At 39.2% G+C, this 24826-nt stretch overlaps 4 protein-coding genes, 2 long non-coding RNA genes and 1 pseudogene across 6 annotated transcripts; 5 read left to right on the forward strand and 2 right to left on the reverse strand.

The window, feature by feature from the left end:
- The first annotated feature begins 943 nt into the window (after nucleotides 1-943).
- On the forward strand, nucleotides 944-2869 carry LOC121803809 (annotated as a pseudogene).
- Nucleotides 2870-6661: 3792 nt separating this feature from the next.
- LOC121803216 (transcription factor MYB80-like) lies at nucleotides 6662-8146 on the forward strand. Its single transcript, XM_042202912.1, has 3 exons — nucleotides 6662-6858; nucleotides 6940-7069; nucleotides 7270-8146. The coding sequence occupies exons 1-3, from the start codon at nucleotides 6726-6728 to the stop codon at nucleotides 7946-7948; spliced, it is 942 nt and encodes a 313-aa protein (XP_042058846.1). The 5' UTR covers nucleotides 6662-6725; the 3' UTR covers nucleotides 7949-8146.
- A 1858-nt stretch (nucleotides 8147-10004) lies between these two features.
- LOC121803810 (probable calcium-binding protein CML21) lies at nucleotides 10005-11550 on the reverse strand. Its single transcript, XM_042203408.1, has 4 exons — nucleotides 11355-11550; nucleotides 10730-10932; nucleotides 10239-10413; nucleotides 10005-10123 (listed from the first exon to the last, which is right to left on the reverse strand). The coding sequence occupies exons 1-4, from the start codon at nucleotides 11548-11550 to the stop codon at nucleotides 10005-10007; spliced, it is 693 nt and encodes a 230-aa protein (XP_042059342.1).
- Nucleotides 11551-15441: 3891 nt separating this feature from the next.
- LOC121802701 lies at nucleotides 15442-16928 on the reverse strand. The gene is made up of 2 exons (XR_006050837.1): nucleotides 16163-16928; nucleotides 15442-15737 (listed from the first exon to the last, which is right to left on the reverse strand). It is a non-coding gene; the product is annotated as an uncharacterized LOC121802701 (long non-coding RNA).
- LOC121802702 lies at nucleotides 15732-17886 on the forward strand. The gene is made up of 3 exons (XR_006050838.1): nucleotides 15732-15988; nucleotides 17244-17303; nucleotides 17835-17886. It is a non-coding gene; the product is annotated as an uncharacterized LOC121802702 (long non-coding RNA).
- Nucleotides 17887-18953: 1067 nt separating this feature from the next.
- On the forward strand, nucleotides 18954-21843 carry LOC121802137 (ubiquitin-conjugating enzyme E2 11-like). Its single transcript, XM_042201715.1, has 5 exons — nucleotides 18954-19105; nucleotides 19908-20011; nucleotides 20517-20644; nucleotides 21100-21204; nucleotides 21514-21843. The coding sequence occupies exons 2-5, from the start codon at nucleotides 19942-19944 to the stop codon at nucleotides 21655-21657; spliced, it is 447 nt and encodes a 148-aa protein (XP_042057649.1). The 5' UTR covers nucleotides 18954-19105; nucleotides 19908-19941; the 3' UTR covers nucleotides 21658-21843.
- A 950-nt stretch (nucleotides 21844-22793) lies between these two features.
- LOC121803059 (chlorophyll a-b binding protein of LHCII type 1-like) lies at nucleotides 22794-24035 on the forward strand. Its single transcript, XM_042202772.1, has 2 exons — nucleotides 22794-23279; nucleotides 23546-24035. The coding sequence occupies exons 1-2, from the start codon at nucleotides 22856-22858 to the stop codon at nucleotides 23920-23922; spliced, it is 801 nt and encodes a 266-aa protein (XP_042058706.1). The 5' UTR covers nucleotides 22794-22855; the 3' UTR covers nucleotides 23923-24035.
- The last annotated feature ends 791 nt before the right edge of the window (nucleotides 24036-24826 follow it).

A 24826-nucleotide genomic window follows, 5' to 3' on the forward strand; every position in this document is an offset into this window, starting at 1 on the left:
GGGCGATACGGGTGGGCACCCGAACCCAGATGGGAGGGAGCGGCGGCTCTCAAACTGCTCATCTTCTTACTCCTACTCCTACTCCTACTCCCCGTGGTGTCCGCACCCCGTACACTCTGGCGGAGATGGATCAATTATTCAAAGCCTATTTGATTATCTCCAAAGATCCAGAGAAAGACACGAACCAAAGCGGGGATAGGTTTTGGTGGCGCGTCTCTTGCCGATACAATGAAAATCGTCTGGCTGGAACCATCGAGCGCAATGAGAGTATTGTGCGCAATGCCATATTCAGAGCCAACGAAGAAATCCAAAAGTTCCAGGGGTATTACCTCCAGGAAGAGCGGTAGTCGAGGAGCGGCAAGAGCGAGCTCGACATCATCAGTGCCGCCTTGGCGACCTACCAATCCCTAAATTACAAACCGTTCAAATACCTCAGCGCTTGGCAGGAGGTGCGTGTGCATCCGAAGTATAGGGGAGACATATCATCCTCCTCCAGCTCCTCCAGCAAACGGTCGAGGTCGGTATCCCTATCTGACGCCGGAGAGGATGAGGTGGCTAGCCAGCTTGCCGGAGCTAACTTGGATAGCTCCGATGCCGGCCCGAACAGTTCCCAACGCCGGCCGCAAGGAAGGAAGAAGGCGACGGCCAACCGCCGTCGCGCAGCGACTCCATCCGCCCCCGCTTCTGCTCCCGCTCCCTTTGTGCCACCTCAACTAGAGGTGCCCACGGTTCGTAAACCGGCGGTTCCGGTTCGGAACCGCCGGTTCCAGTTTTGAAAAAGGCGGAACCGGAACGGAACCGCCGGTTCCAGTTTTGAAAAAGGCGGAACCGGAACGGAACCGTAAAATAATGCTTGCTACAGAGGTAAATCTCAAAAGGTTGACCTTCCATTGTTGTGCTCACTAGAAATATATGGATTCTTGCATCTAAATGTTTCATCAAAATGGGCGTAGATGACCAGCTTCTTTCTTCACCTCTTGTTGATCTTTCTCAAACATCTGACATAAAAAGAACTGGTTTGTATGCTTTCTCATCTCAGAAATTTGGAATTACTATTGTTGTTTGAAGTTTGATTAATTTTGAGGTACTATAATATTGTGTGCTGAAGGGACAACATGGACAGCAGTGGCTCATATCATCACCGGTGTGATCGGGTCGGGGGTGCTGTCTCTGGCTTGGAGCATGGCGCAGTTAGGCTGGATTGCTGGCCCTCTGTTGATGTTCTTCTTCGCTGCCGTCACTCTCATTTCCACGTTTTTAATGTGCGATTGCTACCGATCCCCTGACCCCGAGCATGGTCCCATCAGGAATAGATCATTTACTGAAGCTGTCGAGATCAATTTGGGTTGGATTCTGATCAGTTTCTATTCTTGATCACATGTATTTGGATTGTAGAATTTTGGTTTGTGTGTTGCAGGTGAGAAGAGTGCTTGGATTAGTGGACTACTTATGCAGATCAATTTTTTTGGGACAGGAATTGCCTATGTTATTACTACTGCTACATGTTTGAGGTGGATTTAATTGGTCAAACTAGTTACTAGTCTAGTCCTAAAATCTGTTTGTGAGAGTGTTTTTTTGATCAGTGGAAAAATCTTGAACAAGAAACAGAGTTGTGGATGAATGAACTCCTTTTCCTAGCAAGAAAAATATCAAACTTGTATTGAATATTGCCTTTCGTGTTTGGTAAGCGCAGTGCAATACAGAAGTCCAACTGTTATCATAAGTACGGACACGATGCTCCGTGTGAATTCGGAGATACAAAGCCGATGCTTCTATTCGGTGAACTTCAAATTTTCATGTCTCAGATACCTAATCTCCACAGCATGGAATGGCTCTCGGTGGTCGCTGCAGTCACGTCCATCACTTATTCTTCCATCGGGCTGGGGCTTGGCGCTGCACAAGTCATCGGTACGCGTCTATTTTATTAGTACGTATTTTGGTGCAATACTGATGTAAAAATTTTCAGGGGATGGAGTGATTATGGGAAGCATTAGTGGAATAGAAGCATCAACTAGCACAGACAAGTTTTGGCTGGTTTTTCAAGCAGTGGGAGATATTGCATTTGCTTATCCATTCACCATGATTGTTCTCAGCATACAGGCGAACTAGTTTAATAAAATTGATTAAGAAATAAAGAGGTTACTACATTGTGTGATTTCGATTTTTTTTTTGTGGTAAAGGATACACTGAGATCCCCTCCACCAGAGACCGGGACAATGAAGCGTGCATCAGTGATATCGGTGGCTGCCACCACCTTCTTTTATCTATGCAGCATTTGGAGATCAAACGCCAGGAAACATCATGACCGGCTTTGGATTCTACGAGCCTTACTGGTTGATCGACCTTGCTAACGCGTGCATTGTTGTGCACTTAGTTGGAGGCTATCAGGTCAGCGTCTCTACACTTGCTTCAATCTTGATAAAATGATAGTGATCACATTCACAAAATTTGTTCCATATTTCAGATGTACTCTCAAACTCTATTTGCGATGGTGGACAAGGAGCATAGCACCACATTCCTGAATAAAGATTTCACTCTGAAGCTCCCAATGCTGCAGCCTCTGACCTTTAATCTACATAGACTCTGTTTCAGGACAGCATATGTGGTGGCGACGACAGCAATCTCGGTGGCCTTCCCTTACTTCAATCAAGTTCTAGGAGTGTTGGGAGCCATCAGCTTCTGGCCGATGGCCATATATTTCCCAGTGGAAATGTGCCTGAGAAGGAAGAGAATCGGAGCGTGGACAAGCAACTGGATTCTGTTCAGAGCCTTCAGCGCCATGTGTTTCTCCATAAATATGCTGGCTTTGATCGCCTCCATTCAAGGACTCGTCTCTGCGCGCTTCACCTCCCAACTCGAAACCGAATAGCTAAGGCTGCTTGCTTCATTTCTCATTGTCTATGTAAAAAAGCTCACGGTTTTGAGCATATCAATTTAGGACTTTATTAAATACAAGATCCTTGTATTTAATGAATGCTATTGAGGTGAGATTATATTCATTAAGGTAAGCCAAACCTAGTATCTGACAAATCCAAATTGCAATTAAAATTTGGTTTGGATTGCTTTTCTTTACCAAAAAAATTAAATGTTTGGATTTTCAATATAATTGCCTTTGATTATTTATATAAAATTTTGATTAAATGAAAATTCGAGCTAAATCTAGAGTATATCTTAAACTTTTAAAGTGGTTAAGGATCATCAAGTTTATGGGTTGTGCAAAATTTCCAACTTGACTTATATAGGTGAGCGAAGGGATAAGAATTATAAATTTTAACACGGGTTATCCACACTTATATAGGTGAGCTAGGATCGTTACCAAGTCGATGGTTATCCACACTTATATAAGTCGATGGTTATCCACACTTATATAGGTGAGGTAGGATCGTTACCAAGTCTATGTGGGATAAGAATTAAGAATTATGAATTTTAACACGGGTTATCCACACACTTATATAGGTGAGCTAGGATCGTTACCAAGTCGATGTGGGACAAGAATTATGAATTTTAACACGGGTTATTGTTAAGGACCTAAATCCCTGACGTTCGGTAGAACGGAGAACAACTATGAAGAGTAAATCCGGCGCCCGTGTGGGTCGGCGGAGGAAGAATCTGGGTGGCTGTGCGCGGGTTCCAACCCGTCGGGCAGCGACTGCAGATCAGATATACGTCCCGGCTGTGCGCGGTGAGATTCCGTCAGGCAGCAGGTGGCGTAGGGATTAAGGATTCAACGTATTATGCAAGGGACTTGGCCAAAATAATATATTCATTGAATGATTAAAATGATAACATCCTCTCCTATTTATAATACTAGAATACTACTACCCTAACTTATTGAATAAGAAAACAAAGATATGGAAAAGATACTATGAATAAAAAAGATAACTAAATAAAAGATATGGAAGATATGAGAAGATATGGCAATGTCTCGTATCAACTCCCCCACGGTTAAAATCCACCTTGTCCTCAAGGTGGGAACCACGAAGCAGCGAAGAGTTGAAAGAAGAAGCTTTGGCGATTTATCTCCTCCGGGATCAAATGTAAATGTGCACGGTCACTGTATCCGAGCCAATGCAGATCCATTGTCATCAACTACCGAATCACATGTAAATTTCCTTTTATCAACATAAAGTGAATCCTTGGAAAATTTTCTCAACAATACACTTCCCACGGCAAATCCAATTCTCACCACGATCCTTGTCATTGAGCATGAGATAGCAGCAGGCAACGAAGGTTGCTACGGGACAGCAAAATGGTCATAATTTTCCTCCTCATTGAAAGGCTCGTTCTCTATCTTGAGTCTCGCACGTGGTAGGCCTGGCAACTCGTTTAATTGGTCCCCGGGTGCAAGGTTTAAATCCAACGACCCGATTGCTATGGGCTCAGCTCCAAGAGTCTTCCCAAAGAAGAGAGTTCTATCCACCTCATCTACTAGCTCCTTTGTTGTTGCTCTACTGTCATTGTCGTATGCGTGATCAATCTTCGAACATGTAATGGACAGTCTTTTGTGATCCACTTCCTTATTAACACCCGTCTCCCCATACGACGTCAAATATGGCCTAATACCAGGCCCAGTGGTTCGTTTTCCTCCAGAAACAGCTGCCTCAACAGAATATAAGACGTGCCGGGAATCAGCGGCTTCCGTTGTGTGCTGTCCTGATGGGTCCCAACAAGAATATTGTCGCGGTGTTGGCGACGACTGTTCATATGGGGGCACACCGTAGGGCTGTTCATGGGTCGCACTTCCCCGTGATTGGCGCTGGTCGTGAGTGTCCCAACAAGTAGGCATGCGGGCATGCACAAGCGTCGGTTGTTGAAACGGTAAAGGCGTGTACTGTGGCGGTGGCTCCAGCAGCGGAGGAGCGCGAATCTCTTCAACACAATGACCTTGCGTTCGGAATGGCGGATCCCAGCAGGTTGGACGACGCCTGGGCGGTGGTCTATACGCTGCTCTTGACGCCTACAATTTAGTCAAACGTCGATCAAATTCTTCAAAACGTGATTCCAACCTGGAGGTAGCGGCATCCAATAGGTCGATCAATTGTTCATAACGCCCCATTTTGGTGTTGTGTGGTGGCTGCATGTAGGTGTGCTGATGTGGCATCTCGAGTCGAGAAGGCGGTTCACGGAGATGTGGTGGCTGTGGTGGATCATAGGGTTGGAAATGCATGAGTCTTCGATTACTGGGAGGATCCCAATTGGTGGGGCGGCAGGTCTGGACCGACTCCATTTGGTGAGGTGGTCGGGATAGTTGCTGCCAATCCAGGATGTATTGTGCACTGCGCCTAACTCCGGAGTAGCTGCGTGACACATGGTTGTGGTCGAATTGGCGATGATAGTTGTAGGACATGATAATAGAACTCGGAGGATGAGATCACTTCGACGCGGCGCGCGGGAATCCTTCTCGTCAGGCGTTGGAGAAGTAAGGTTGTCCAACGGCTAGAGCTCGGCGGACAGGCTGGGCTCGACAACCAAAGCAGTTGCTGTGCGCGGAATGTTTTCCGTCGGGCAGCGGTGTAGCTTCGGTTCGAGATGGTGGGAGGGTCAGCTCTCAATGAAAGCACCAGTTGTTAAGGACCTAAATCCCTAACGTTCGGTAGAACGGAGAACAACTATGAAGAATAAATCCGGCGCCCGTGTGGGTCGGCGGAGGAAGAATCTGGGTGGCTGTGCGCGGGTTCCAACCCGTCGGGCAGCGACTGTAGATCAGATATACGTCCCGGCTGTGCGCGGTGAGATTCCGTCGGGCAGCAGGTGGCGTAGGGATTAAGGATTCAACGTATTATGCAAGGGACTTGGCCAAAATAATATATTCATTGAATGATTAAAATGATAACATCCTCTCCTATTTATAATACTAGAATACTACTACCCTAACTTATTGAATAAGAAAACAAAGATATGGAAAAGATATTATGAATAAAAAAGATAACTAAATAAAAGATATGGAAGATATGGCAATGTCTCGTATCAGTTATCCACACTTATAGGTGAGCTAGGATCGTTACCAAGTCGATGTGGGATAAGAATTATGAATTTTAACACCCACACTTATAGGTGAGCTAAGATCGTTACCAAGTCGATGTGGGATAAGAATTATGAATTTTAACACACTCCCTCACGCGTAGGCCGGAATGACACATCCGACTTCCATCACGTGGTTAGGCAAGAGAAGGGCCCTCACCCCTTAAAAGGTCTCATAAGGGGGAGGGTTATCCACACTTATATAGGTGAGCTAGGATCGTTACCAAGTCGATGTGGGATAAAAATTATGAATTTTAACATAGTGTAGTGTATTTGGGTGTGTTGCGCTTGTGTTTGGCCTAGGTGAGAGCATATGTGCAAATTGTGAATTGATATACTATAACAAAGTAAGAAAAAAGAACAGGTAAGAAGCAGAAGCTCTTGTGGGGAAGCTTTGCAATGCATGGGGGAAATGATTAATTTAGAAGAATGATGACGACATGAGAAGAGAGAGTCAACTGTGGGGTTGACCGGGCATCTTGGGGGTGAGCTACCGGCCCCTCCCTCACACACTCTGCAAGCGTTGAATTTTATAATGAATTCATGCGCTTTCAATGCCTATAGTCTCAGCCCCACCACCCTCACTAACCATTTATCTACGCCCCCTCTTATACATCACAACACAACATTCAAACTTACAATCCCCACTTCACTTTTTCCAGCAATAAACTACCTGCAACACTTTCAGGATTATATAGGCCGAGATGGGCCGCCTTCCCTGCTGCGAGAAAGACAACGTCAAGCGTGGCCAGTGGACGCCCGAGGAGGATCACAAGCTCTCTTCTTACATCGCCCAACACGGCACCCGCAACTGGCGCCTTATTCCCAAGCATGCTGGTTTTATTCTATCCCTTTCACTATTTACTATGTTTTTTTTTTTTTTTTTAATTCTGAATGCCCACTCTTATCCTCTTGCAGGCCTTCAGAGATGCGGGAAGAGCTGCAGATTGCGATGGACTAATTACCTCCGCCCCGACCTCAAACATGGCCACTTCTCCGAAGCTGAGGAGCAAACTATTGTCACTTTGCATTCCGTTCTTGGAAATAGGTAATGGTTCATTCCATAACTCTTCTTAAAGTTAGAACGCATAACTATATCAGTTCGTCAACACATTATCAATTGATATCACAAACGATATGAGTTTCTCATTCAACCATATCGGTTTCCAATTGATATTATTATATATCAGCAAACTGATCTGATTTTCAGTTCTTAAAGTTCTCATTCATTGTTCATATATGCAAAAGATGGGCTGTGATAGCTGCGCAGCTTCCGGGGCGCACGGACAACGACGTGAAGAATCACTGGAACACGAAGCTGAAGAAGAAGCTCTCCGGGATGGGGATCGATCCCGTGACCCACAAGCCCTTCTCCCACCTGATCTCGGAGATCGCAATGCTGCCGCCGCCCCAGGCGCCGAATCTGGCGGAGGCCGCCCTCGGCTGCTTTAAAGACGAGATGCTCCACCTCCTCACCAAGCGCCGCATCAACATAGAGCTCCAGCAATACGACAGCGGCGGCGTCCCAGCCAGCGTCAAGCACGAGGAGACCAAAGACGAGACCGTCGAGAAGATCAAGTTCGGATTGTCTAAGGCCATCAAAGAGCCGGTGGCGTTGGACAAGCCGTGGGAGCCCGTCGGAGCCACCTCGGGCTACATCGGAGGAGTGTTCGGCTCATTTCCCGGGTCGGACAACGGGTTCCACTACGAGCTCGCGTCTCTGGACAACGAGGCCGGGGCGTCGCCGTGGGGGCAGAGCATGTGCATGGCGGGAGACGGCGCCTTGCATGAGAAGGTGGCGGAGGAGGAGCACGGCGGCGAGGACTCAGGGAGTAGGAAGGAGACCGGAAATGGGGAGAGCATGTTCAACTCCGAGTGTTCGTTGTGGGATTTGCAGTCTAATGATTTGATGAATCCCATGATTTAATTTCTGAGATTAAAAGTAAGGTGAAGAATAGTGTTCGAATTTGTGGATGATTGAAAATTTAAATGTAGATCCTCCAAGTAATCAAAGCATACGTGATGCAAAAATATGGAACTAATATGTAGACACCGGCAAATTAAGAGTGATTTGGGACCAAAATCTTTTGAATGAAATCCTGATACGAGGAGACTTCGCATCTAAGATTGAACGTGGGTTGTGGGACGAATTAGGGTTTATCAAAACCCTAATTTGTAGATAGATAGATTATTGGTGAAAAATAACAAACTCTATATTTCTTAGCAGATAGTGATATAACATAATAAGTTATTTATAGTAAACCTAGACTCTACATGGTTTAACTCCTACTGATTCTAGATCAAAATTGACAAAGAAAACCGATGATAAAGAGAAAATAAATGAATAATTACATTAGAGCATCCACAATGAGACGGATGTCCCGGTGGAAATCCCGACGGACTTCCCAAAAATACCTCCTGCCACTTCATAAGGATATCTCACTACACAATGACGGACATCCCCAAGGACATCCCGACGTCATCCACAAAAAATAATAAAAAAATCAGGACGTCCGTCGTGTCAACGCAATGGAGGACGTCCCTGAAAGCTGCGGAACTCCGGTGTCCGCAGCGGACGTCCGTATCCGTATGCATGCTGCCTAATGGCGGACGTCCCGCGCGAACGTCCGGCACGCCGGTGCGACGTCCGCCGGGACATCCGCCATTGTGGATGCTCTTAGTAGATAGTAATTACTAAACGATTCAATATAAAGGCTCAAATATACACTACTAAACATAGAGATTTGAAATGTTGAGGGACGAGCAACACTTGAGCGCCCCTCTTCCATCCATGTCACCTCACCTCTCTTTTTTCTCTTCAGTGAAAATTTCTCTTCTCGTATCCTCTATATTTCTGTCTGACTTCTTTTACTCTCTCCGTTCCATAGTAATAGAGTCATTTTGTCATTGTGGTACGTTCCATAGCAATAGAGTCATTTCCATTTTTTAGTAAAAGTCAACACATTTCTCCATACTTACTTTACTCTCTCTTACTTTATTCTCTCTTCATCTCTCTATCTTTTTCATTTTCCACTTTATCATCTCTTTACTTAACTCACCTAACACAATTTTCTTAATATTCGTGATGAAAAGAAACACCTCCATAACTATGGAACGGAGAGAGTACTTTTTTTTTACCTGCATCCTTCGTTTTTCCATATTTTTATGTCTTCTTCAATTCTAAAATGACTTTATCAACGGCAAAATCTACACAAAAATTCTCTCTGCGCCTCTCGCAACACTCAAATTAAAAGAAGAATAAAATAGGTCTAAATTCTAATCAATTGCTACTCCAGTCTCCAGTCAATCAACTGGAGGCGTAATTTATTTGGGAGATAAATCCTGAAGCGAAAACATGAAAACTCTTCTCATCCTTCACTCTACTACTTGCCTCCCCAATCATAATCAAAATTGCTAAACATAATCATTATTATATAAGACAAATGACGGCATTGTGTATTTGCCAAGTCCCACATTGTTTGCTTGAATGCCTCAAGTCAAGTCATTGGGATAGTGGTTTGAGTAGATATGATGGATCACAATGGAATGGTGAAGTGTTGTCGGGTCCTTCACAGCAACTGCAATATTAACGGAAGAAAAATGGTCTATTTGGAAGGACAATCGATGGTAAACACCCTCAAATATTGTTTGAGGCCCTATCATTTTTAACCTCCGTCTCTGCCTGCCAGTTCACGGGTGATAAGATATCCAAAGAAGACCGCAGTCGACAGAATCAATTCCTTATACAGGTTTTTCTAGTTTGACTTTATGTCCGAACTTAATTTAAATTGTACGTAATTGCTTTACTTATTTTATTCTCTACAACATAAATATACAGATTTGTGACAAAATTCTCACTTCTTTCTTCCTTTCAACTGCCAAATTCTTCAGAATGAAAAACAAACAAAAAATAATTCAGATGAGTAGCCAACATGAGCAAATATTTAGCAGAAACATCATTGAAATCAAGCAGTACGGGAAGTTCAACTATCGTCCTCTTTGTCAGCTTCATCGTCATTTTCATCAATGCCAACCCAACGAGTAAAAGCAAAAAGGAACTCCTTGTAGTTTACCATTCCATTCTTGTCCCAATCCATCTCCTCTGCAAAAACCAACTGCAGCTTAATAACTATTGAAACTTCCACATCATAAGTTAGGCACTCGTGAAAATCTGACTGAAGAACAATTCCTTCATTCTGCAGAGAGAGAATACTAACCAAACCTCTTCATGGCTATCATCCCAGAAGAGCGTTCTCCAGCAGTAGTTTCATTAATGGCCTGAACCATCTCATTTTTGCTCACATAACCATCCTGGTTCTTATCTAAAAACACAAACGCATCGACTAATGTTTCAAAAGTAGCCTTGAGACTCTGCCCTCCTACCTGAGATTTCTATTAGTGTCAAGGGCCAGAACAAGGCAGAGGAAAATGCACAACCATTGTTTAGCAATGATCATATAGACATGCTTTAGCCAAATACAAATTCAAGAATATCTTCAACAAGAAAAAGCGTGCACAAGGGAAATGACTAAACAAAAAAGCTTTAAAATCTTCTTCAAAACCTCAGGTGCCAGTTTATGTTTATCCAAGTAATTTGTTCCATGAGCTATCAATTACGCATACAGAAGAAGACAAATGCACCAATCAAAGAGTCGTTTTCAAATATCAGACAAAAGCAGAATAAACGTAGTTGGAACGTTTTGGATACACAGTTCTCAGCAGCAGGATCTTTCTGCAGAAGGTTAACGAGGCAAAGGAGAACAATAAATTCATTAAATGTTATTGTCATATCATCATTTATATCACATTCCTCAAACAGCCCATCAATCTCCTCGTCGGTGAAGTTGATCTCTAGCTTGTGGAAGCAGTTTTTCAGTTCTTGTGGGTCTATCGAACCATTTCCATCCTCATCTATTAAGAGGAAAAAAGAAATCCTAGTTACGACTTGCAACTGTTCAAGTGGATAACATGGAATACCACCACAGAAATCCTAAATAGTGAAAGCAAGTATGAAGAGCAAACAAGAGATTTATGAAATTTCACAGAAAACTGCATGTTATCTTATACTTAGAGACTCTTTTAAGTAGTTGTTTATTGTTCAAAGAAGCAAAGAATGTGGAAAAAACACATACTCCTACTTATTAAGAATACATGTAATGTTACATGAAATATTGTTTAGTGCTCAGAATTAGACATTTCATTTTTATTGGACTGCCCTGCTTAGTACTACAATTGAGTTTATTCATTATGCAATGCCAACCTGTTCCCTTATAGATATGCAAAAAAGACAAATAAAGTAACTCAGAAGCAAGCATATCTAAAAAGAAATTCACCAAATTCTTCAAATGTTGATATACACTTCCTAAAGCTCTCATCAATCTTTGGGAACTTTAAGATAATGCTGTTAAATGCTGTCATAGAACTCCCTTGAACTTCTCTCCTTCGCACTGCCTCGATAATTTTGGCCTCAATCTTTGTCTTCGGGATTGAAGCATCGGGAGATCCATCCTTATCAAGCACACCTCCCATTTTCAGTTAGAAGATTAAACTGGCTCTGCAAAACAATACAAGAATGAAAAAACTGAGACAGATTGCACTTGTTTACTTTACGATATTAAGCTCGCGCTAAAACACAGCACATTCCAACCCACTCTATTAAATGATAAATCAAATGACAATATATATATATATGTGAGAGAGAGAGAGATCAAATTACCTTATTTACCTAGATTCAAATCCTAAGAGGGTGGAAAATATAATGAAGGAAAACAGAAAACATGGTTTGAGAAAACCTTAAAGCTAATGGAAATCACAATTGTATTACTGACGTAAAAGAGATTCAACATCCGATTGTTGGTCTTAAATCTCCATGCGAGGCCAATATGAGCATTCGAGGGTATTGAAGAAAGACGATCTGCCAATCTTATACATGATTTCCCTTTTCTAAATTTGATATCGACATTCCACTCAACAGATTATCAGAAGAAAACAAAGCGTATTTAAGAGATTAATCCAGAGAGAGAGGGCACCTGAGATTAAGCTGATTAGCAACAAGATTCGAACCAGCAGCCGTATAGAGTCGGGTAGATTAATAAACATTTTACAGAAACTGACACAAATCAAATATAGTACTACTAAATTAGCTGATGGATCAGCGATGTACAAATGGTTCGCCATCTTTATAAATAGGAGTATTATCACTACCAAAATACTATGAATTATGCCTACAATGTTACCTATATTTATTTTGAATATCAACGCATATATATATATATATGAGTATTTGTAGATAAAATTCATTTATACATTTAATTTAATATAGTCTATATAAAAGCATGGATCCCATTTTATTCACTTCTACATTATGATAGACTCTAAAATTAGGGGTGGATTGATGCGATACGGCATATTGTATTGAAAATTGTGGTATAGAAAAATATCACATTTAGACCTTACTGAATTTTTCGGTATACTAAAATTTGGCATGATAAAATTTTTATATTGTTACCATATCGTTACTATGGTATACCGCATTTTACGATATACTGAAATACGACACGACATGTCGTAATACAGTTGTTCATTGCAGATTCGCAGTATGAGAAAATTCGGTATGATAAATTTATGATATTGTTATCATATTGTGACTGCAGTAGGTATTCCTCATTTTTACAATATACTGAAATACGACACGACATGTCATAATACCGTTGTTCATACCGAAAAAAAATTATAATTAATATATATTTAAGTTATGTGGTATTTTTAGCAATATATTAATGTATAATTATAATATGTAAATATTATGATCAGTACGTACCAGACATACGGCATGTATCGAACGTTCGATATATATTGATATATGTATGATACTGCATGTTCGGTATGTTGTGGTATGTCAAAACCTATACATTTACCATATCAAAATCAATTGATATAGTATCATAATAACATACTGAAAATTTGATATTTTTAGTATTTATTCGTTATAATAAAGGCGATATTTGAATTTTTCTGTATATACTCACTCGTACGTAAAATTGAAGGTTGCACATTTTCTTTTCCCCTTTCAACCCAATCTAATACTCCACGTTCTTACAAAATACTACTACTCTTACTATTTAATTTTTCATATTCACATTTTCTTTTCCACTTTCAACCCTATCTAATTTAATATTCCTATAAAATAAATTTTCTTATTCACATGTACCATAACTGACTATATGTTTCAGAGTAAACTACGTATAAAATCATAGTAAATTTAGTACTTTTTTTTATTCACATATACCGTAAGTCAATATATGTTTGCAAATTTCCCATATACCGTAAGTCAATATATGTTTGCAAAGTAAATTTGCATATACTGTGATCGGGATGCAATTCAAAAATAACAGATTTTAAATTTACAACTTCTCACCAATATGGGCCATTTGATTTCAGTTACGGATGCACATGATTGTGCCACATCACCCGCTTGAAATTTCATGTAATATTCATATTTGCATGTACGAAGGGTAAGTTCGGAATGTACATATTCATTAGTTATTATAAATCCTAAAGTGCCGTCATTTATGCGGGAGAAATGGGAAGTTACAATCTTTACTTTATTTACGGTTAAATTAATCATTCTTCACCAAGATTTCATCTTTTCGACAGTTGAAGAATATTTATACAATCTGTATAGTCTAATACAATCTCTACAGTGCCGAAATCTACATTCACCAAAGAATGGCATCAATGGAATTAGACAATTCTTGCGAAGGTCAGCTTTTTGTTTTGGTTGATTCACGTTCAGTTGGTGTTCTAATTCGCTCTTCATTTTTTTACTTCTGTGATTAAACTTAAATTCCAGTTTTTTATGTTTGTTCATTTGACTTCGTCGATTGAATATTGATTCAACATACAACAAAGGCAGGTATTGTCCTTTGCCTAATTTTGCAATTTCTTTGTAAAGATGTTGCATATGTTGCACAAATGTTTGCTTAATATATATATATATATATATATATATATATATAAACAGTGGCGAAGTCAGAAGTTTTACGATGAGGGGCCCAAATTAATGTTAATACCTATAGGATTTTATCGATGTTCACGACCTCGGAAGCTTGATTATTTGATATTTTCAATATTTACATAAGTAGAATGGATGTAAACGAATTTTTTATAATGTTTAAATGTCTCCATAAAAAATATCAACGAAAATATAAATTATAACAAATAGAATAAAATAGTTATATTTTAAAACTTTTCTATTATGAGTATAATGATGGAAGAAAGCAATTACGAGATGACAAAGAATTAAAATGAACATAAGTAGTGATGCAAAAGAGAACAAATAGAAATTATGTTCCAAAAAATAGAAAGCAAAGAAAATAAAATATACTACACATTATACTGCTTAAATATAAAGAAGAGAAAAAAAGATGTATAAATACATAGAAGAGAAAAAAAAAGTGGATGAATACAAAGTAGAGGAAAAAAAGAGGAAAACCCGTTGCCAAATGGATTCGATCTCTGGACTCGGCTGCCTACCAACTGCGCCACCAACCTAACATGTAAGCTTTAGTATACATATATTATACTACCTCTGTCCCACAATAAGTGTCACATTTTGCCATTTCGGTCTATCCCACAATAAGAGTCACATTTCACTTTTACCATAAATGATAAGTAGACCTCACATTCCACCAACCAATTCTACTCACATTTTATTATAAAACTAAAATATATAAGGGGGACTCGTAATCCACTAACTTATTCAACCCACTTTTCTTTACATTTCTTAAAACTCGTGCCCACACTAAATGTGACACTTAATGTTGGACGGAGGTAGTATATAGTAAATGGAAAAATTGATGGGGGGACCGGGGCCCCCCCTGCCCCCAACGTGGCTTCATCTCTTATATTGAGAGAGAATTTGCTTATGTGGTACGACGAATTGCATACAGCTTGAGTTGCATCTTTGGTAATCACAGTCACATAGATTAGGTTAGTGTCTGATGCGTTTAACTATTTTCTTTTATGACTAGTTGATTATAATATTGCATCCCGCCATGTCGATTGTTTCATTTATCATATTGTCACACAATGTATGACGTGTTGCAGGTACTGCGTGATTTTCCCCCTTTCACTTGGAAAGACAATCACGGAAAGCCTGTGACATTCGGTGTTGTATTGTTGTCTAGCGAAGGGACGAAAATGTATTCCTGGCTATTCAAGCATTTTGTTTTACTTGCTGAAACTATAAAGTTTGAAGAACAATTATGTTTTATTATATTATGTAACGTCCCGACTTTTCCTATACCCTTTAGTTGTGTTTTTTTTATAAATGTCCAACGTTTAGCATAATATTATCTAGAATCCCAAGTTTTGTTTTTATTAATTTCTTGTTTCCTCGACCAAACCAATTAAAAGATATGAACAAAAAAAAAAGTATTTCATTGAAGTAATTGAAAGACCACAATACACCAAGGCATGAGTTTACAAATTCATGAGCATCCCTATATCCCCAATGAAATAAAATTTAAGAAAATTTACATTTAATTGTTGGGCCTATGAACTATATTTTGAGCCCAATCTTTCTTTTAAAACTGACTATTGGGAGAGCCCATCTCCATGCTCTCTCTATATCTTTTGGCAGCCCAATAGACATTTCAATATGCCAACTCCCAACTCCACGCGTCCTCCGCAAAATCTGCCAATTTCTCCAGCGCCTTAAAAACATTTAACAACACGTGTATCATATTATTGTTCCCAACAAAAGCTATCATATAGTATGTTTCTCAAGTTATACCCCCAGTTTCACCACATCCAAAATTTAAGAGAAGAAAATTTAGAGTTTCATAGAAAAAGGGTAGAAACAGTGAGCTCCACTCCACAAGTGTTTTTCTTAGAATTGCAAATCCGTTTCTCCCGTCTCTACAGCAAAACAAGATTCATTCTTTAATTTTTCCTACTCACGGAGGTATATCTTTTACTCGATTCTAAAGCATGAACTTTTAGCAATTGTTTCAGAGCATATCATCATCCACCTTTCCCACACATAACACAAATATTTGAACAAACAATAACACAATTATTTGATCATAATCGATCGAACACCCACTGCGAAAGAAAATAATTTGTAAAAGGGACTTACCTGCGGGGCTGTTTCGGGTTGAATCGGAGTTGTTTCGGGATTGTGCGGGGTTGTCGGGCTAGATGTGGGACGTTTTGGGGTGGTTTCGGGGCACCGGCGCTGACCGAACCCGGCGGGCGACGGAGCAGCGGCGCTTCTCGACGGTACAGCAGCGTGCGGAGAGCAGCGGCGGCGTCGGCATCCAGCAGCAGCGGCTGCGGCTCTGTGCGACGGAGGCGGATCCGCTGCGGCGGCTGATTTGAACGTGAGAAGATGAAGAGAGAAAGTGAGAGAGGAGAGGGTGCTGCGTATTTGTGAAATGAGGAAGAAGAAGACTTAGGTCTTTAACCTATGGTTTCTTTAATTGGGCTTTGTTTTTGGGCCTTTGATTTTAAATGGTTTTGGGCCATTAAAATAATTAGCATTAGGCTATGCAAAATAAATCCGAGCCCAATCTCTTTCTAATTATTTTGGGGCTGCGATGCATCGGAAATATTAGGCCCATTTCGAAATTTAACTAACTTTTTGGGCTAAAGGAAATAGAGAAATAGAATGTTGGGCCTAGCCCTTTATGAAATAATTTTGGGCTTCTTTAATTAAAAGTGGATGATTTATTTAAGTATGGGCTCCTTTTAATTTTTGCTTTGGGCTTAATAAATTAATTGGTTGATCTATTTAGTTTGGGCTCCATTTAATTGTTTTGGGGCTTTTAAGTAAATTTTTGTGCCGATAATTAATCGTGACGAAATTATTTAATTAAATTCCGGAATAATTTTTGAAGTATGAATAATTTATCCCAAGTCCAAAATAAATATATTTTCGAGGGGAAATGGTTGCGATAATTTAATTGTGCACTTTTATAATTTTTGAGATTTTAATTCGATATCGTGGAGGGAAATACGAGGAGCCAACAGAGGAATTATGGGCGTAAGCGGCCGACCGGCGTCTCACGCGACGCCTTGGGCGGCCGCTGAATAATCGAAAATATGTGAAAATCGAGAAACGAGATAAAAGATTTTAATGAGGGTGCATGCATTCTAATTTAAGTAGTTTTGTCCGTGAGTCTAATTATTGTATTATTATATTGTGATATTTTCAAAAGGGTACGTCCGCAAGTAAAGTCGGAACGAATGATTCAAGTTAAGGGAACTAAATGATCCAGGTGAGCTTTCTTATACGAAAAATACAAATTGTATTTTGTGATAACACGAACACATGTTCGTGATTTTTTTTAAGATGTTGTCTTGCCATAAATGTTTTGTGTATGATGCCTATCTATTTGGCTAAGGCCAAGTGACTTATGAATGATGATATATGTGAATCGATTCGATTTTGAGTCCTGGTAGGGTGGTGTCCCTACTGGGAACCTCTGACCGTGAACGGCAGAGAAGGTGACCGAGGAAGGTGGCCACCTTCCCGGCACATGGAAACCTCTGACATGTTGGGCAGAGAAGGTGACCGTGTGAGAACACCATCTCAACGGCACAATGTGATCAGATATGGCTAAGTACAGGAAAAAAGGGACTGCAGTCCAATGTGATATTTTTAGTAAGCTCGGGTCTTTTCAACAACACCCCGAGTGTTACTGTGATGATGGCTTGACAATATTTTCAAATGTATATGTGTAATTTTCGGCAATGTGTTCACTGAGTACTTTTTGTACTCAGCCCTGCATATATTTCTAAATGTGCAGGTTGAGCAGCGAAGTGGTGGAGGAAGTGCTATTGACACAAGACATTTAATTCAGTCAGATTTTGACTCTCGGAGGTTCATGTCTTCATACATGGAACCGCATTCATTTGCTTCCGTTGTGCATCTTAAAATACTCAAGTCTATTTTGTTCAAAACTCTGATTTATTTCGAGCTATTCCCATTTGTTTCGGGCTGTGGTTGTGTTGTGTTGATTTTCCCCTTTCTTCCCCGCTTCTTTAATCATCCCCTAGTCGCGATCAACCGTGTTTTCTATCCTTAGAAAATGCGGTCGTGACATATTAACATTGCATACGCTGGTTTAATTATGCATTTTTGAACACAGTTGTATTGTACCAATGCCTCTTTACAGTTTTTACCGTGCAATTCCATTTGAATTATGATAGGTTAAAATTTTTATTTCAACATGAACTAATCAAATTCATAAGTCAATATTTGCATTACTTTCCATGCGAAGTTGCATTACAGTGGAGACAAAGTTGCAATACAGTGGAGACAAAGTTGCATTACGAAAATTAAAAAAATTTAAAAATTGACAGCATAACACCTACACAAAATAATTGCATTCTAAACATACATAATTGTATCACCATTAACAGACAAATAATTGCATCACCATTAACAGACATTCGCATTGCTGTCAAAAAATTGATTCACATATCAACTACAATAGGACATCTCCAAGTCAAAAAATAAGGATCAACTACGAGGACCAAAAGTTAGTCATAAGTCATTGTTTCCATCACAAACTTATAACATAAACCTAATTGCACGTTCAACAAGTATCAATTGCATTGTACGGTAAAAAGTTGCTTCACAACATTGTATCCAACAGAATGAAAATCATAAACCCTCGTGCGTCACTATTTAGAGTACGTTGCTATCAATTTCTCAACATCAATTAGCTCTTTCTTCTTCCCTTCCTAATTGCACTGTTGGGTAAGATGACCAAGTAAATTTGCATATACTGTATATGATATCAATTAAAATATTGAGTATGACCAATTTTTGGACTTTTTTTTTTTTTTATCATTTTGACTTATTTGAGTATCCAATTTATTTATTTTCGCTCCTTTATAGGAGTATTTTTTCTTCTTCTTATAATCCGTTTACAAAGTGCGTGAAGATAGTGGGGAAGAAGACACGCGCGACGCATGTGGCGAATCGATCATTTTTCAGAATCAAATTAAAAAAGCAGCTGCTTCCCATAGTTGGCTTGCTAAATCCTGACTATCGATAACCTCCATCCACAAGGTATGTAGACGTTAGACTCTCTCTCTTTCACAAGCTCAATGACAATATTGTGTGTTGTTTAATGAGTTTATTCAAAATTTGTATCATCATATGCAAATTCTTCGTTGTTGAATTTAGTAGTAACAATTTATGCATGGCGATTTGATTCCGGAGTTGTCTGGTTATTTGGATTTTGTGATGTTGAAGCTCACATCGTTTTCGATTTTATTTTATTATTATAGGTTGGTTTGGGGAAGAAAGGGTTCCACCGTGATTTGCTTCTTCGTATTCGTTTCTTTTCCTTTTTTCGTTGAAGCGCTATTAAATACTCCATATTTTGTCGGATACTTTTTTTTGTTTTAGGTCATTTTGCTGTGCACTGATGAGAATTGTTTTTCCTCTTCATGAATTTGATTGTGGTGGTTTAATATCGTATAATGATTCACGATCCTGCTTCTCGAATATAGTGAGACTTCAATTTGATGCTTTCTATACTACTATAGTAGTCTTGAAGTGCAAGAAGAGATGATCCATTTAGGATAATTCAATTCTGCGGTTGGGACAATACACCTTCACTTTGTGCGAATATGTATTTTGATATGCCAGAGAATGCGTATAGCTGCCTAGTTCTGCTGCCAATACTGATTACTTATTTTTACGAGTAAAATTTATTTGTTCTTGTTTTGCTGGTTTTTTATATTGACTACATTTATTGTCATAAAAGGTGAGGCTCAGGGCTTGGTTCTCTGTCTGTTAATTTTGTCATTCTTTGTGCTTGTCATTCATGACTAATTTTGTCTCTTGGAACATTTTCACTGAGAAGGCAATCTTGATTCGAAGAAGAATTAGAAGAAGTTATGGCTTCCAAGAGGATCCAGAAGGAACTGAAGGACTTGCAGAAGGACCCTCCTTCTGCCTGCAGTGCTGGTTTGCATCCATCTTTTACTTATTTCTTGGTTCATGTATTTTTATAAAGCTATTTGTATGCTTTATGTAGCAGTTATTTTTTTATTGTTTCTATTAGTGGTTTTGATGTGAATAATTGGCATTTGTGCTAAAATATTATAAGAACAGAAGCAAGATCTCCTAAAACAGAATGGACATTTCACATGCGGGTTTAGGAAGGTTATTAAATAAAAACTACTTGCAAATATTGCATGCGAAGGGTTAGATATGTTACTAAATAGAGACTAATTGCAAACGTTACAGGTTGAGTGTTTAGATAGGCTGACCAAGTGACCATCTCATGCCTTGCAATCATGTAATTGTCACTATGTTTATGCACATTTCCATTCGACATGCTGCTATCTTTTGCCTTAGTTACATGACAGATGTCTAACTTTGATCTATCATGTGACTTATGTACGAAGTGGAGCATTTGTGGGTTTGCTTTATTTTCAGCTTCAACATGTTGCCATAACTTTTTATGCAGGGCCTGTTGGTGAAGATATGTTCCATTGGCAAGCCACTATTATGGGCCCTCCTGACAGTCCTTATTCTGGAGGAGTTTTTCTTGTGAATATTCATTTTCCACCAGATTATCCATTCAAACCACCAAAGGTATCCTGTCCTTGACTTTTATTTGGGTCTTTTCACCTTTTGGCACCATTTAATCGTGGAATGCTGTTGTTTTCCATGATCCTTGTCATAGCAATGCCTTTAAAATATATAGCACAGTCCAAGAGTATGCCTACACAAGAATTATTGACTCTCTGGTTTCTCATTGTTGATGACATTTTTAGAAGCATATAGTGGGAGTGTCTTCAACTAGTGGCCATAGGAGTATGAGCATGTCGATTTGTTGTGTTTATTATGCATGATAAAACTGAAATGGAAAACAGTGGAGTTCAGAAATGGACTCTATGACGAGCATATATCTTCACAGCCTTTAGTGCAAAGCTTTTATGCATTGTAGAAACTGTTCTGTTATTTTATGTATGGGGACAGGCTGCACATTCCAGTAGCAGAAAACAATGCTATATAATTCTGAGTTTTTACTCATGTTCTATGAGCAGATATCTTTCAAAACTAAGGTTTACCATCCAAATATCAACAGCAATGGTAGTATTTGTCTGGATATTCTCAAGGAGCAGTGGAGCCCTGCCCTCACAATATCAAAGGTATTGTTTAGTTTGACCTGTCATTGGCTTTTGTTGGGACTACCAACAGTCATATATTTTATTCTACATCGAGTCAATTAAGTGTGAGTGAATTTAGATACTAATGAGAGTACTGCATTATGGTTCCCCTCAGAAAAAAATGTTTATGGTGCAAGAAATATTTTACTATCTTATATTCTTGGATAACATATACTCTGTATGATTATGGTGATAGTATTGTGAATTGTTCCATTCTATCCCCTTACTCAACAAGGGTGCCATCCCCTAGTTTAGTGGTGTTGTAACTCTCAACACATTTTTGTTGGGCAGGTACTACTTTCTATCTGTTCCTTGTTGACTGATCCAAACCCGAATGATCCTCTTGTGCCTGAGATTGCTCAAATATACGAGAGTGACCGGACCAAGTACGAGAACACTGCACAATCCTGGACTCGTAAGTATGCAATGGGCTGAAGTATCTTGATTGCAGTTGGGCTGAGCAGCATTGTTTTCCTATTGCAGTAGTAGTAAATTCTAAAAATTCTAATCACTTTACTAAATATCCTACTTTGGAAGGTCTGAATTGGTTTTGCTCCTTTGGGCTAATGTTTTGACTTTTGCGCGTGATAAATCAAGACATTTCTGTAAATTGTTAGCTTACCTATCTCTCCATTTAAAGATCGCAAAATGTTTTAAGCTGCCTAGGTTGAGCCGGGCTCAAGTTGTTCGACCTGTGGTAGGCCTACGCCAAGCTGGGCAGGCCCAGCTTAATTGATCGAATTTCACACACTACATCGAATTGATATTACATACTATATTATTTTATTTATATTCATTTATCACAAGATACAATACTGAATCATAAAAGAATTATAAATTACATAAATATTGTACTAAAATATTTCAACATTATTGTCGTGTTATGAATCGCAATATGAAGGTTGTCGTGTATTTACCTTACCGTCTTTTGTTGATGCTCATGAATTCATGATTATGTAAATAAATATTTTAGCATCAATATGGAATAATGGAAGTGTAACCATCTAGTTATCATAGTGCAACTAATGCAAAATATTTGGAAACTACAAGCATATCCTAATTCAGTAAGAAATATGAAATAGAAAATTTGCTGGACAGAATAACAGAGCAACGAAAGCCACATGTTATCATTCAATTGAAACAAGTCTACACCATGAATTGCAAAACAACAAACCGGGCCCATGCCTTCTACAATAACTTTTTTTATTTTTTTTTTATTTTTTGCCTTCTACAATAACTTAGAAGATATAATTATCTGTGTTTTGAGTGGTTGGTGATATTTTGATGGTGTGGATGACGTGGCATGCTGATTTGGCAGTTGTTATCCTACGTTGGATTTCTCGACCCAAAACAAGTGAATCAAATGAAGGCCAGAGTGGAAATCTAGGACCATCTTTGTAAAATTCTAAAATAGATGGCTAAGAGCTTGCCAACTCAAACATAAAATCTTGAAACCCAATAAAAAGATAGAGAAGAATATTCTGATATCTATCTATCTATCTATATCATCAACAACAATCTGTAGTTATGTACTGTAGTATACTTACCTCTCTATATATAATCTCTACAAGACTACATTCCTATCAATCCCAACATTCTTTGCAAAACCAATACTACATTCTAAGCTTATTCAATGGCTGCCTCTTCAACGGCTCTTTCTTCCCACTCTTTCGCCGGACAGGCAGTGAATCTCTCCCCCGCCGCTGCCAAGTCAGCCGGGAACGGCAGAGTCTCAATGAGGAAGACAGGCAAGAAGCCTGCCGTCTCCTCCGGCAGCCCCTGGTATGGCCCCGACCGTGTTAAGTACCTCGGCCCATTCTCCGGCGAGTCCCCAAGCTACCTCACCGGAGAGTTCCCCGGAGACTACGGATGGGACACCGCCGGCCTTTCCGCTGACCCCGAGACCTTCGCTAAGAACCGCGAGCTCGAGGTCATCCACTCTCGGTGGGCCATGCTCGGTGCACTCGGCTGTGTCTTCCCTGAGCTTTTGGCTCGCAACGGTGTCAAGTTCGGAGAGGCCGTCTGGTTCAAGGCTGGTGCTCAAATCTTCAGTGAAGGTGAGATTCGATTGTCTAAATGCTAGTATTAATGATTTGAAATCTTACACGAGTACTCACCCGTCCGCAACTGAGAGTCATATTTGAGTTCAGCATGAATTTTAAAAAATAGTAATACTACTATAAAGAAAAGTGGATGAAAAAAAAATAATAAAATGTGAGACGCATTTATATGTATTATATTAGTTTTATAATAGAATGTAAGTGAAATAAGTTAGTGAAAAATAATGTATATCTACCATTTATAATAATAATATTTTTGACAGGTGGACTTGACTACTTGGGCAACCCAAATTTGGTGCATGCCCAGAGCATATTGGCCATTTGGGCTACCCAAGTTTTGCTCATGGGAGCCGTTGAGGGTTACAGAATTGCTGGTGGGCCCCTCGGAGAAGTGGTCGACCCATTGTATCCTGGCGGTAGCTTTGACCCGTTGGGACTAGCGGACGACCCGGAAGCATTTGCTGAGCTAAAGGTGAAGGAGCTCAAGAACGGCAGACTCGCCATGTTTTCAATGTTCGGTTTCTTTGTTCAAGCTATCGTCACTGGAAAAGGCCCGTTGGAGAACCTTGCCGACCACTTGGCCGATCCCGTTAACAACAACGCTTGGGCTTATGCCACCAACTTTACTCCCGGAAAGTGAAGTTCAGAAGAAATAGTGCAGCGCCAAATTTTTATTTATGTAAATATGATTTGATGCTGATCTATGGTTATGATTTTTAAGAATCAGAAATGACAAATTCTCTTGCTCTCAAAGACGTGGATTCATTTTTACAGTGTATTTGTTTTTTTAGCCATTTTAGGACTTATTTAAAAGGATTAATGGTACTAAAGACATTGAAAAATCTAATCATAAGTTATACCTACCTAAATCAAAACATATACAACAAACTGGTTTTGATCTATGCAAACTCATTCTTAATACAAAAATACAGAAGCGAGCATACGAAAGGCATTTTTAAGTCATTAGTAGCTTATTTTTATGTCATTATAATAAGGATGACATAAAATGATCTTAACATGACATCAAACCCAAATTTTATAATATGACCTAAAACTATTTTATAATGACCCTCCATGTTTTTGTTTAATTATTGACCATTAGATTGTCAACTCTGATCTGGATTTGGTATTGAGATCAATTTTTGTATTGATCATTTTCCTACCACAATATATATAACTTTTATATACTAGCCACTTGTGCAATGTACATTGACTATACTATAGTACCATACACAATATATATATATATATATATATATATATATATATATATATATATATATATATATATATATATATATATATATATATATATATATATATATATATAGGGATATGATCATATCCTTTTCCCATTTTTTTTCTATTGTCCTTCTCAATCTCGGCCCTCTATTTTCAAGATCTGATGGCCGAAATTTAAGCTTGTTTTCATTATTTATATTATTAAATTAATTTGAAAAGGGCATTGTTGGGAGAGTTTTTTTGCAGCGGTTATTTCAATTCCATAATTCTCTCCATTAAGTTTGGTAAGTATATTTTCTAAT

The sequence above is a fragment of the Salvia splendens genome, chromosome 5 (assembly GCF_004379255.2).
Source record: "Salvia splendens isolate huo1 chromosome 5, SspV2, whole genome shotgun sequence".
NCBI classification, from domain to species: Eukaryota; Viridiplantae; Streptophyta; class Magnoliopsida; order Lamiales; family Lamiaceae; genus Salvia; species Salvia splendens.